At 43.5% G+C, this 14,053-nt stretch overlaps 1 protein-coding gene across 1 annotated transcript in view; it reads left to right on the forward strand.

The window, feature by feature from the left end:
• LOC124121675 (nucleoporin NUP188-like) overlaps positions 1-14,053 on the forward strand; it is an 83,304-nt gene that overhangs the window by 53,844 nt on the left and 15,407 nt on the right. Inside the window, exons 35-41 of the mRNA XM_048389041.1 lie at positions 640-771; positions 1,673-1,747; positions 3,711-3,796; positions 4,194-4,348; positions 9,349-9,566; positions 11,634-11,765; positions 12,108-12,176. Coding sequence (XP_048244998.1) covers positions 640-771; positions 1,673-1,747; positions 3,711-3,796; positions 4,194-4,348; positions 9,349-9,566; positions 11,634-11,765; positions 12,108-12,176 — 867 coding nt within the window. The remainder of the gene's footprint in view (positions 1-639; positions 772-1,672; positions 1,748-3,710; positions 3,797-4,193; positions 4,349-9,348; positions 9,567-11,633; positions 11,766-12,107; positions 12,177-14,053) is intronic.

Below are 14,053 nucleotides of genomic sequence, written 5' to 3' on the forward strand. Positions count from 1 at the left end.
TCTCCATCCTAACTGTGCCCTGGCTAACTTGGTGTAGCATCACACGTAATGACATAGAGCCATGCTCACATTATTGACCATCTGGTTGGCTGGGAGTGTGGAGTGTGTGCACCACATCTATGTATATCATGCATACTGCCGTGGTATAACCACCATTACTCACTGCAGCATGGAATCTCCATCCCAACTGTGCCCTGGCTAACTTGGTGTAGCATCACACGTAATGACATAGAGGCATGCTCACACTATTGACCATCTGGTCGGCTGGGAGTGTGGAGTGTGGAGTGTGTGCACCACATCTATGTATATCATGCATACTGCCGTGGTATAACTGTCATTACTCACTGTAGCATGGAATCTCCATCCTAACTGTGTCCTGGCGAACTTAGTGTAGCATCACACGTAATGACATAGAGGCATGCTCACACTATTGACCACCGGTTGGTGTGCTCCAGTGCTGAGTATCCCATGTATGCTGCATGTAGGGTTAGAAATTGACTGGTATTTTAACTCGTCTGCAAATATGAATTGCTATATAGCTGCCCTCTAACCTAATGGTATAAGTGACAGTCCAGAAGGAAATGAGTGAGTGAGTTTAGTTTTGTGCCACTTTTAGGATTTTTTACTGTTGTGTTCCAGTTCTTGAGACGCTGTCTGGTGGCAGAGGGGGAGAACGCTGAAGTTGGGAGTGATGAAGAGCTGAAGGAGAATGCAACACTACAGCTCCTGTTGGCCTGGAAGAACTTCCTCGTTACATCATCTAAGTTCAAGGTCAGTAGTAATTAATGTTTAGTGATTGTTTGGTTCAATACTTGTGTCATTTGAGCCTCATTCACAGCTATCTGAGCACTAAGACTTTGAAAGTTCTGAACATGATTGAACTTGATTTACCTGCTCCATTTACCTGCATATTGACTTGAAAAGGTAGTTGCACCAGACTAAACCAGGTTGCACCCAGGTCTCAAAAATCAAGTTGAAACACAGATGGATAAGTTAGTATAAGTAAGTAAAATGTCAGATCTCTGAATGTAATGGATTACACATGAGGTGTCTCACTCAGTAACACCTTGAGTCTGTCCTTGTGTCTCACTCAGTAACACCTTGAGTCTGTCCTTGTGTCTCACTCAGTAACACCTTGAGCCTGTCCTTGTGTCTCACTCAGTAACACCTTGAGTGTCTCCTTATGTCTCACCCAGTAACACCTTGAGTCTGTCCTTGTGTCTCACTCAGTAACACCTTGAGTCTGTCCTTGTGTCTCAGTTACACCTTGAGTCTGTCCTTGAGACTCACTCAGTAACACCTTGAGTGTCTCCTTATGTCTCACCCAGTAACACCTTGAGTCTGTCCTTGTGTCTCAGTTACACCTTGAGTCTGTCCTTGAGACTCACTCAGTAACACCTTGAGTCTGTCCTTGTGTCTCCCTCAGTAACACCTTGAGTCTCTCCTTCTGTCTCAGTAACACCTTGAGTCTCTCCTTCTGTCTCAGTAACACCTTGAGTCTGTCCTTCTGTCTCAGTAACACCTTGAGTTTGTCCTTGTGTCTCACACAGTAACACTTTGAGTCTGTCCTTGTGTCTCAGTAACACCTTGAGTCTGTCCTTGTGTCTCAGTAACACTTTGAGTCTGTCCTTGTGTCTCACACAGTAACACTTTGAGTCTGTCTTGTTTCCAGGTGGATGATCTGACGCTGCCCGAGAAGATGAAGGAGAAGATCATCACAGATCTGCTCTGCGGGATACAGGCCCAGGTGAGATTGTCGTCACTACATCTCAAGGTGGAAACAAATAGAGCTGTAAGACTGTGCCAACAGCTTGTTTTTAGGCATTTGATATTAGTGTTAGTATATGGACTGGCTAAAGCTGATTTTACTTGACCGTAAAGCATATTACTAGACATGGGCTTCAGCCCAGCAGCTAAAGCAGAGATGCCAACCATTACGCTTTTGACGTAATTATTACGCTTTTGAGCCTAAAATTATGCTCTTTAGCCTGTCATCCCCAAATTATGATTTTAGACATTTTTTCCACAAATTATTTACATGTATAAAATATCACAAAGAGCAAATTGTTAATGCACCGGTCACATGAAGCATTCTACAGGGAGCTAATTGCATGTACACCGGTACTTCTTAGGAACTCAAAACACCACATTGTCTTTCTGACAATACAGTTAATATTGTCACATGAAGAATTTTATGAATGTGTGGAACCTTGACTATGTGTTTTGGCATGAATACAGTGTTTCCGACGCAATTCGTTATCGCCTCGCTAAAATAACAGGTTTGGGGGGGGCTTGCTCCCATGGAACAGCTTCAATTAAATTGAACAGCTTGAATTCAATGCTTTCGTAAGTGATTCATAATTTATAACTAAGGTGTTATACAAAATACAGGTCTGTTTGAAATGTTAGGTCACTGCTGAGGTTGCCTCATGCTGTTATGGAACTTCTATTTTCGAGTACTTTTTCGATGTTGATGTGCAAGTTTTTCAATGTTTATTGATTGATATTCAATTTTAAGATTTAGTCATGTATAACCATACAAACACAAGGAGATTAATTTTTCTACTTATTATGAGCTTTATCGCCCCGTTTTTTTAAATATTGTGATTGCTTGTGTGGCTACATTACTAGCGTCAATGCACGTGTACACGTGCTTCATGTACATATAGGCCTAACGAAAATGACGAAGCAAAGACCAGCATCCTGGCATGTTACTCTTAACATTACTCTTTTCATATGGAAGTATTCATTTTTACGCTACTGATTACTCCAAAGCTTCAATTAGGGTTGGCATCCTGCTAAAGTTGCAGACTGAGCTGGTTTAAACCTCCTTTCATACAGACCTATGAGATTGTGGGTTAGAATTTGTGGTTAAAGCGTTAGCTCGTCACGCCAAAGACCCGGGTTCGATTCCCGACATGGGTACAATGTGTGAAGCCCATTTCTGGTGTCCCCCGCCTAGATATTGCTGGAATATTGCTAAAAGCGGCGTAAAACCAAACTCACTCCTACCCCATACATACCCCTAAGCAACCTACGCTTTTCGAAAGAGGTGACTAAATGGATCGTGATCTCTAGCTCGGTGGCTTGGATGATTAAACGTGTTGATTCTGGGTTTGAATAGCTCACCAGCAATCTACGCTTGTCATAAGAGGTGACATGGTTGATTACATGTCATTGGTTCCCAGTTGCATGGATCGAGGATCCTTGATGATCACTGGATTGTCTGGTCCAGACTCGATTATTTACATACCAGCATTATATAGCTGGAATATTGCTGAAAGTTAAGCAACAAACAAACAAACAAACCATTCAATCAGTTATGGTAACAGGCGAGCCAGTTGCAAATGGCAACTCCATTTACTGTGCAGAGTAGCGTCCCTTATTAACAGCAGGATGATGATGTCCGTTGTCTGTCAACATCATCCCTGACTAAATCTCAATCAACAAACACTTGCTATACATACCTTTGGATAACTAGATTGTAGATTCACAGGGGACAAGTTGTGCCATCTTCTGTGAAGCCTTCTTGTTGGATTAAAAACATTGCTTTTTTTCATATTCCAAATGAAGCTGGCATCAGTAAAACACTGGACGAGAAAGGAATTGTCTCTTATAATATGTATAATCAAACTATATGTTGAGATGAAGATAAACAATGCTCCGTTATATTTATTTGATTTCAATTATTTTTGTTATGTTGTTTTCAGTTTAAAGGAAGTCTTACGGCTCTGAACATGAAGCTAGCATCAGTAGCCAGCGCTCTGCTCTTCACACTAGTCAAACACTGGACAAGGTAGGTAACTCTGTCAGGAACATGAAGCTAGCATCATTAGCCATAGCTCTGCTCTTCACACTGGTCAAACACTGGACAAGGTAGGTAACTCTGTCAGGAACATGAAGCTAGCATCAGTAGCCATAGCTCTGCTCTTCACACTGGTCAAACACTGGACAAGGTAGGTAACTCTGTCAGGAACATGAAGCTAGCATCATTAGCCATAGCTCTGCTCTTCACACTGGTCAAACACTGGACAAGGTTCAGGCAGTTAGGTAGCCTCGTGGTTAAAACCATGGCCACGTAAAGTCACTCACTCACTCTTAACAAGGTAGGTAACTCCATCAGCAACTGATTCAGTTTTATTTTTCTTATTCCCATGTGAAGTGAAGAAAATATATGTTTGCCTTGTTTTCAGTTGCATCAGCAAGCCCTCCGCCATGATGGTGACATTGCGGGAGGCTGTCGGGGAGACATGTGCCAACAGCGAGACCCTCATCCCCTCCGTACAGATCGGCCTCCTGGGATGTCTCACCATACTTCTACAGCACAGCAGGCAGGAGAACACTGTCGGTGAGTTCAACATTTAATGTGTTGTAGCTCTGGTTGCATGTGGGAGATCAGGAGGTACATTGGAGCTCTTTAGTGTGTTGTAGCTCTGGTTGCATGTGAGAGATCAAGAGGTACATTGTAGCTCTTTAGTGTGTTGTAGCTCTGGTTGCATGTGGGAGATCAGGAGGTACATTGTAGCTCTTTAGTTTGTTGTAGCTCTGGTTGCATGTGGGAGATCAGGAGGTACATTGTAGCTCTTTATTGTGTTGTAGCTCTGGTTGCATGTGAGAGATCAAGAGGTACATTGTAGCCATTTAGTGTGTTGTAGCTCTGGTTGCATGAGGGAGATCAAGAGGTACATTGTAGCTCTTTAGTGTGTTGTAGCTCTGGTTGCATGTGAGAGATCAAGAGGTACATTGTAGCTCTTTACTGTGTTGTAGCTCTGGTTGCATGTGGGAGATCAGGAGGTACATTGTAGCTCTCTAGTGTGTTGTAGCTCTGGTTGCATGAGGGAGATCAAGAGGTACATTGTAGCTCTTTAGTGTGTTGTAGCTCTGGTTGCATGAGGGAGATCAGGAGGTACATTGTAGCTCTTTATTGTGTTGTAGCTCTGGTTGCATGTGGGAGATCAGGAGGTACATTGTAGCTCTTTAGTGTGTTGTAGCTCTGGTTGCATGAGGGAGATCAAGAGGTACATTGTAGCCATTTAGTGTGTTGTAGCTCTGGTTGCATGTGGGAGATCAGGAGGTACATTGTAGCTCTTTAGTGTGTTGTAGCTCTGGTTGCATGTGGGAGATCAGGAGGTACATTGTAGCTCTTTAGTGTGTTGTAGCTCTGGTTGCATATGGGAGATCAAGAGGTACATTGTAGCTCTTTAGTGTGTTGTAGCTCTGGTTGCATGTGGGAGATCAAGAGGTACATTGTAGCTCTTTAGTGTGTTGTAGCTCTGGTTGCATGTGAGAGATCAAGAGGTACATTGTAGCTCTTTAGTGTGTTGTAGCTCTGGTTGCATGTGGGAGATCAGGAGGTACATTGTAGCTCTTTAGTGTGTTGTAGCTCTGGTTGCATATGGGAGATCAAGAGGTACATTGTAGCTCTTTAGTGTGTTGTAGCTCTGGTTGCATGTGGGAGATCAAGAGGTACATTGTAGCTCTTTAGTGTGTTGTAGCTCTGGTTGCATGAGGGAGATCAAGAGGTACATTGTAGCCATTTAGTGTGTTGTAGCTCTGGTTGCATGAGGGAGATCAAGAGGTACATTGTAGCTCTTTAGTGTGTTGTAGCTCTGGTTGCATGTGGGAGATCAAGAGGTACATTGTAGCTCTTTAGTGTGTTGTAGTTCTTTAGTGTGTTGTAGCTCTGGTTGCATATGGGAGATCAAGAGGTACATTGTAGCTCTTTAGTGTGTTGTAGCTTTGGTTGCATGAGGGAGATCAGGAGGTACATTGTAGCTCTTTAGTGTGTTGTAGCTCTGGTTGCATGTGGGAGATCAAGAGGTACATTGTAGCCATTTAGTGTGTTGTAGCTCTGGTTGCATGTGGGAGATCAGGAGGTACATTGTAGCTCTTTAGTGTGTTGTAGCTCTGGTTGCATGTGGGAGATCAGGAGATACATTGTAGCTCTTTAGTGTGTTGTAGCTCTGGTTGCATGAGGGAGATCAAGAGGTACATTGTAGCTCTTTAGGGTGTTGTAGCTCTGGTTGCATGTGGGAGATCAGGAGGTACATTGTAGCTCTTTAGTGTGTTGTAGCTCTGGTTGCATGTGAGAGATCAGGAGGTACATTGGAGCTCTTTAGTGTGTTGTAGCTCTGGTTGCATGTGGGAGATCAAGAGGTACATTGTAGCTCTTTAGTTTGTTGTAGCTCTGGTTGCATGTGAGAGATCAAGAGGTACAGTGTAGCTCTTTAGTGTGTTGTAGCTCTGGTTGCATGAGGGAGATCAGGAGGTACATTGTAGCCATTTAATGTGTTGTAGCTCTGGTTGCATGTGAGAGATCAAGAGGTACATTGTAGCTCTTTACTGTGTTGTAGCTCTGGTTGCATGTGAGAGATCAAGAGGTACATTGTAGCTCTTTAGTTTGTTGTAGCTCTGGTTGCATGTGGGAGATCAAGAGGTACATTGTAGCTCTTTATTGTGTTGTAGCTCTGGTTGCATGAGGGAGATCAGGAGGTACATTGTAGCTCTTTAGTGTGTTGTAGCTCTGGTTGCATGTGGGAGATCAAGAGGTACATTGTAGCTCTTTAGTGTGTTGTAGCTCTGGTTGCATGAGGGAGATCAGGAGGTACATTGTAGCTCTTTAGTGACTTGTAGCTCTGGTTGCATGTGGGAGATCAAGAGGTACATTGTAGCTCTTTAGTGTGTTGTAGCTCTGGTTGCATGAGGGAGATCAGGAGGTACATTGTAGCTCTTTAGTGTGTTGTAGCTCTGGTTGCATGTGAGAGATCAAGAGGTACATTGTAGCCATTTAATGTGTTGTAGCTCTGGTTGCATGTGGGAGATCAAGAGGTACATTGTAGCTCTTTACTGTGTTGTAGCTCTGGTTGCATGTGAGAGATCAGGAGGTACATTGGAGCTCTTTAGTGTGTTGTAGCTCTGGTTGCATGTGAGAGATCAAGAGGTACATTGTAGCTCTTTACTGTGTTGTAGCTCTGGTTGCATGTGGGAGATCAAGAGGTACATTGTAGCTCTTTAGTGTGTTGTAGCTCTGGTTGCATGTGGGAGATCAAGAGGTACATTGTAGCCATTAAGTGTGTTGTAGCTCTGGTTGCATGAGGGAGATCAAGAGGTACATTGTAGCCATTTAGTGTGTTGTTGCTCTGGTTGCATGTGGGAGATCAAGAGGTACATTGTAGCTCTTTAGTGTGTTGTAGCTCTGGTTGCATGTGGGAGATCAAGAGCTACATTGTAGCCATTTAGTGTGTTGTAGCTCTGGTTGCATGTGGGAGATCAAGAGGTACATTGTAGCTCTTTACTGTGTTGTAGCTCTGGTTGCATGTGAGAGATCAAGAGGTACATTGTAGCTCTTTAGTTTGTTGTAGCTCTGGTTGCATGTGGGAGATCAAGAGGTACATTGTAGCTCTTTAGTGTGTTGTAGCTCTGGTTGCATGAGGGAGATCAGGAGCTACATTGTAGCTCTTTAGTGTGTTGTAGCTCTGGTTGCATGTGGGAGATCAAGAGGTACATTGTAGCTCTTTAGTGTGTTGTAGCTCTGGTTGCATGAGGGAGATCAGGAGGTACATTGTAGCTCTTTAGTGTGTTGTAGCTCTGGTTGCATGTGGGAGATCAAGAGCTACATTGTAGCCATTTAGTGTGTTGTAGCTCTGGTTGCATGAGGGAGATCAAGAGGTACATTGTAGCTCTTTACTGTGTTGTAGCTCTGGTTGCATGTGAGAGATCAAGAGGTACATTGTAGCTCTTTAGTTTGTTGTAGCTCTGGTTGCATGTGGGAGATCAAGAGGTACATTGTAGCTCTTAAGTGTGTTGTAGCTCTGGTTGCATGAGGGAGATCAAGAGGTACATTGTAGCCATTTAGTGTGTTGTAGCTCTGGTTGCATGTGAGAGATCAAGAGGTACATTGTAGCTCTTTAGTTCGTTGTAGCTCTGGTTGCATGTGGGAGATCAAGAGGTACATTGTAGCTCTTTAGGGTGTTGTAGCTCTGGTTGCATGAGGGAGATCAGGAGGTACATTGTAGCTCTTTAGTGTGTTGTAGCTCTGGTTGCATGTGGGAGATCAAGAGGTACATTGTAGCTCTTTAGTGTGTTGTAGCTCTGGTTGCATGTGGGAGATCAAGGGGTACATTGTAGCTCTTTAGTGTGTTGTAGCTCTGGTTGCATGTGAGAGATCAAGAGGTACATTGTAGCCATTTAATGTGTTGTAGCTCTGGTTGCATGAGGGAGATCAAGAGGTACATTGTAGCTCTTTAGTGTGTTGTAGCTCTGGTTGCATGTGAGAGATCAGGAGGTACATTGTAGCTCTTTACTGTGTTGAAGCTCTGGTTGCATGAGGGAGATCAAGAGGTACATTGTAGCTCTTTAGTGTGTTGTAGCTCTGGTTGCATGTGGGAGATCAAGAGGTACATTGTAGCTCTTTAGTGTGTTGTAGCTCTGGTTGCATGAGGGAGATCAAGAGGTACATTGTAGCTCTTTAGTGTGTTGTAGCTCTGGTTGCATGTGGGAGATCAGGAGGTACATTGTAGCTCTTTAGTTTGTTGTAGCTCTGGTTGCATGTGGGAGATCAAGAGGTACATTGTAGCTCTTTAGTGTGTTGTAGCTCTGGTTGCATGTGAGAGATCAAGAGGTACATTGTAGCTCTTTAGTGTGTTGTAGCTCTGGTTGCATGTGGGAGATCAAGAGGTACATTGTAGCTCTTTAGTTTGTTGTAGCTCTGGTTGCATGTGGGAGATCAGGAGGTACATTGTAGCTCTTTAGTGTGTTGTAGCTCTGGTTGCATGTGGGAGATCAGGAGGTACATTGTAGCTCTTTAGTGTGTTGTAGCTCTGGTTGCATGTGGGAGATCAAGAGGTACATTGTAGCTCTTTAGTGTGTTGTAGCTCTGGTTGCATGTGGGAGATCAGGAGGTACATTGTAGCTCTTTAGTGTGTTGTAGCTCTGGATGCATGTGGGAGATCAGGAGGTACATTGTAGCTCTTTAGTGTGTTGTAGCTCTGGTTGCATGAGGGAGATCAGGAGGTACATTGTAGCTCTTTAGTGTGTTGTAGCTCTGGTTGCATGAGGGAGATCAAGAGGTACATTGTAGCTCTTTAGTGTGTTGTAGCTCTGGTTGCATGAGGGAGATCAAGAGGTACATTGTAGCTCTTTAGTGTGTTGTAGCTCTGGTTGCATGAGGGAGATCAAGAGGTACATTGTAGCTCTTTAGTGTGTTGTAGCTCTGGTTGCATGAGGGAGATCAAGAGGTACATTGTAGCTCTTTAGTGTGTTGTAGCTCTGGTTGCATGAGGGAGATCAAGAGGTACATTGCTGGTGCCATGTTGTATGTCTTGCTGACGTGGATGGTACTTTTTGTAGCTCTGGACACTGACAAGTTGACGGACCTGCTGCCCAACGTCTGCTCGGTGCTGATCCAGAGTTCCCGCCAGCTCCCGGGGCCCAGGGGGATGCGGGACCCAGGCAGCACCCAGCCGCCGACCGGGGAGACGAGGGACGTAGGGAGCATGCAGTTGACACAGGGGGAGGCCAGGGATACAGGCAGTAAAGAGGGGGAGACTGTAGATGCTAAACTCAAAGTGAGTGGGTGGATTGAGAACTCTGGAAGTTTGAAATTTTGTAATGAAATGTATTCCTTCAAATAGTGACATGTTCTATGTATTATGTGCATCACAGGTTCAAGTTATGATTAGACCTCCTCCGTGGTAGAGTCTGCACCCAGAGAACGGAAGGTCCGGGGTTCGATCCACATCATAAAAAAAATATGTTACTTGTTGTTACCCTGTCTGGCGCTCGGCATTAAGGGGCTAAAACAAGGACTGGTCGGCTCGGAGTCAGTATACTGTGTCTGAGTGGGGTATTCATGTTAAATTGCGGCATGGTATCACAGTGGACTGGCACTATAAAATCAGTCCAGACTAGTACAAGCAGCCACACACACACACGGGCATGCACATTGCTATATAAGTGCAATAATCTTGCTCGTCAAACCCTGTTTCGCCTCACTTCAAGTTATGATTTGGGGTGTGGCTGTCCCAGGCCTCATGGACAGGGGTTTTCATTCCTAGAGTCGTGCCAATTACGATGATAGGTTGTCAACACCTACCAGTTCTTGTTGGTTAAGATCTAAGATCGGTTTCTCTACAGGTCTTTCCAGACTAGTGGTCTAGTGGAAAAGGTATGTCTACCAGGAGAGCAGAAGGTTTGTGGTTCAATCCCCAGTCGTGTCAAACCAAAAGACATTAAAAGATCGAGTTTTTCCCTGACTGGCCGGGTCAGATTCAGTATGCTGCGTTTGTGAGAGGTATCCATCTTTAATGGATGTTAAACCCCATTTCACCACAGGCTTTCCTCCCACATTAAGCTGATACGCCATGATATAACTATGATGGTATTCAAAGAATAACACGCAACTCACAAACACTGGAAGTGAGCTGCAGTCTACTGGGAGATACGAGCAGCGGTGACCAGGACTAGTGTCTGTCTGAGCTGATTGGCTCTGTATGCCATGAGACCAACAGTCGTGTAGGGTACCTGAACTTTCTGCTTGTAAAATCCTGTCCATCGATACTCGAGCATGTGAAGAATATATTATTACAAGCTCACAAGTTACAAAACTAATGTTCGGTAAAATATTTTGTGTGACATTTAGATATACCTTGTGCCCGACCTCCTACTCTCGCTATGTAACCCAACATGCATTGGGATGTGAGAAGCAAGGGACATCACATAGGTAGCTATGACATCATGATGTCTGTACAGACTATTCATCTGATTTGTTTGGGTTATCACAAGACAATGACTGGCCAATAGGATTGCTCTATTTGTTTACGTGTAATATTTGTCTATAATGCGTGTTTTGTGACTCACAGCTTCAGATTGTCATCTGTGGTCTGCTGGAGGAACTGATCGAGGTGATCGGGGACGACCAGGTGTGGAGTCAGTGTGTAGTTCATTATACATGTGTTGTGTGACTCACAGCTTCAGATTGTCACCTGTAGTCTGCTGGAGGAACTGATCGAGGTGATCGGGGACGACCAGGTGTGGAGTCAGTGTGTGGTTAATTATACATGTGTTGTGTGACTCACAGCTTCAGATTGTCACCTGTAGTCTGCTTGAGGAACTGATCGAGGTGATCGGGGACGACCAGGTGTGGTGTCAGTGTGTGGTTCATTATACATGTGTTGTGTGACTCACAGCTTCAGATTGTCACCTGTAGTCTGCTTGAGGAACTGATCGAGGTGATCGGGGACGACCAGGTGTGGAGTCAGTGTGTGGTTCATTATACATGTGTTGTGTGACTCACAGCTTCAGATTGTCACCTGTAGTCTGCTTGAGGAACTGATCGAGGTGATCGGGGACGACCAGGTGTGGAGTCAGTGTGTAGTTCATTATACATGTGTTGTGTGACTCACAGCTTCAGATTGTCACCTGTAGTCGCTGAAGGAACTGATCGAGGTGGTCGGGGAAGACCAGGTGTGGTGTCAGTGTGTAGTTCATTATACAGTTCATTATACATGTGTTGTGTGACTCACAGCTTCAGATTGTCACCTGTAGTCTGCTGGGGGAACTGATCGAGGTGATCGGGGAAGACCAGGTGTTGAGTCAGTGTGTAGTTCATTATACATGTGTTGTGTGACTCACAGCTTCAGATTGTCACCTGTAGTCTGCTGGAGGAACTGATCGAGGTGATCGGGGACGACCAGGTGTGGATGCCCATCCTGCAGCAGCACTCCATCCTGCAGACTCTGCTCATCTCGGTGGAGTCCTTCATGAAGGTAGGCACTGCAATGTCACACTGTACAAGAAGGCAGTGTTATAACATCTTGATGGCCAATCCAGCAACCATAATAATGATAATTAAAAAATAATTTTTAAATAAACTTTTATCTTTATATGCTGCATATTAATAAATAAATAAATGAATAAATAATAATAACAACAACAACAACGGTAATAATGATAATATTCTTTTCCCTAATTATTCAGGAACAATAATAATCTCTGTATATTTAACTACAAACTGTTAGTATGAAAAGAGAATGGGTACAAAGATTTTGAAATATAAAAACTAATACAACAACTTTGATAACATATCAATGACTGTTTTGTGCCTGCAGGCCAAGCGAGGACTGCCGTATGTGCATGCTGTGTTCCTGCTGCTGCTCAGCGTGGCGCGGTCAGAAAGGGTAGGTGCACCTCCTGGTGTTGCTGTTAGGATTTACCCTAGGTTCACTTAAAGAAATGTGTGTGTACAGTCAAGGTAAACGTGTATACAGTCATGGTAAACGTGTGAACAGACATGGTAAACGTGTATGCAGTCAAGGTAAACGTGTATACAGTCAAGGTAAACGTGTATACAGTCATGGTAAACGTGTATACAGTCAAGGTAAACGTGTGTACAGTCAACGCAAACGTGTATACAGTCATGGTAAACGTGTGTACAGTCAACGTAAACATGTGTACAGTCAAGGTAAACGTGTATACAGTCAAGGTAAACGTGTATACAGTCATGGTTAACGTGTGTACAGTCAACGTAAACGTGTGTACAGTCAACGCAAACGTGTATACAATCATGGTAAATGTGTGAACAGTCAACGTAAACGTGTGTTTAGTCATGGTAAACGTGTGTACAGTCAACGTAAACGACTGTACAGTCAACGTAAACGTGTGTACAGTCAACGTAAACGTGTGTACAGTCAACGTAAACGTGTGTACAGTCATGGTAAACGTGTGCACAGTCAATGTAAACGTGTGTACAGTCATGGTTAACGTGTGTACAGTCATCGCAAACGTGTATACAGTCATGGTAAACGTGTGTACAGTCAAGGTAAACGTGTGTACAGTCAAGGTAAATGTGTGTATAGTCAATGTAAACGTGTGTACTGTCATGGTAAACGTGTGTACAGTCAAGGTAAACGTGTGTACAGTCAATGTAAATGTGTGTACAGTCAACGTTATCGTATATACAGTCATGGTAAACGTGTGTACAGTCATGGTAAACGTGTGTACAGTCAACGTAAACCTGTGTACAGTCAATGTAAATTTGTGTACAGTCAACGTTATCGTATATACAGTCAGGGTAAACGTATATACAGTCAGGGTAAATTTGTTTACAGTCAAGGTAAACGTGTGTACAGTCAAGGTAAACGTGTGTACTGTCAATGTAAATGTGTGTACAGTCAACGTAAACGTGTGTACAGTCAATGTAAACGTGTGTACAGTCAACGTAAACGTGTGTAGTCATGGTTAACGTGTGTACAGTCAAAGTAAACGTGTGTACAGTCAAGGTAAATGTATGTACAGTCAACGTAAACCTGTGTACAGTCAGGGTAAACGTATGTACAGTCAGGGTAAATGTATGTACAGTCAAGGTAAACGTGTGTACAGTCAGGGTAAACGTGTGTACAGTCAGGGTAAACGTATGTACAGTCAAGGTAAATGTGTGTACAGTCAGGGTAAACGTATGTACAGTCAAGGTAAATGTGTGTACAGTCAACGTTAACATATATACAGTCAAGGTAAACGTATGTACAGTCAGGGTAAACGTATGTACAGTCAAGGTAAATGTGTGTACAGTCAGGGTAAACGTATGTACAGTCAAGGTAAATGTGTGTACAGTCAGGGTAAATGTATGTACAGTCAAGGTAAATGTGTTTACAGTCAGGGTAAATGTATGTACAGTCAAGGTAAATGTGTGTACAGTCAGGGTAAACGTATGTACAGTCAAGGTAAATGTGTGTACAGTCAGGGTAAACGTGTGTACAGTCAAGGTAAACGTGTGTACAGTCAAGGTAAACGTGTGTACTGTCAATGTAAATGTGTGTACAGTCAACGTAAACGTGTGTACAGTCAATGTAAACGTGTGTACAGTCAACGTAAACGTGTGTAGTCATGGTTAACGTGTGTACAGTCAAAGTAAACGTGTGTACAGTCAAGGTAAATGTATGTACAGTCAACGTAAACCTGTGTACAGTCAGGGTAAACGTATGTACAGTCAAGGTAAATGTGTGTACAGTCAGGGTAAATGTATGTACAGTCAAGGTAAATGTGTTTACAGTCAGGG

This window comes from Haliotis rufescens, unplaced genomic scaffold (assembly GCF_023055435.1).
Source record: "Haliotis rufescens isolate VD_foot unplaced genomic scaffold, xgHalRufe1.0.p SCAF_8, whole genome shotgun sequence".
In the NCBI taxonomy this organism is placed as follows: Eukaryota; Metazoa; Mollusca; class Gastropoda; order Lepetellida; family Haliotidae; genus Haliotis; species Haliotis rufescens.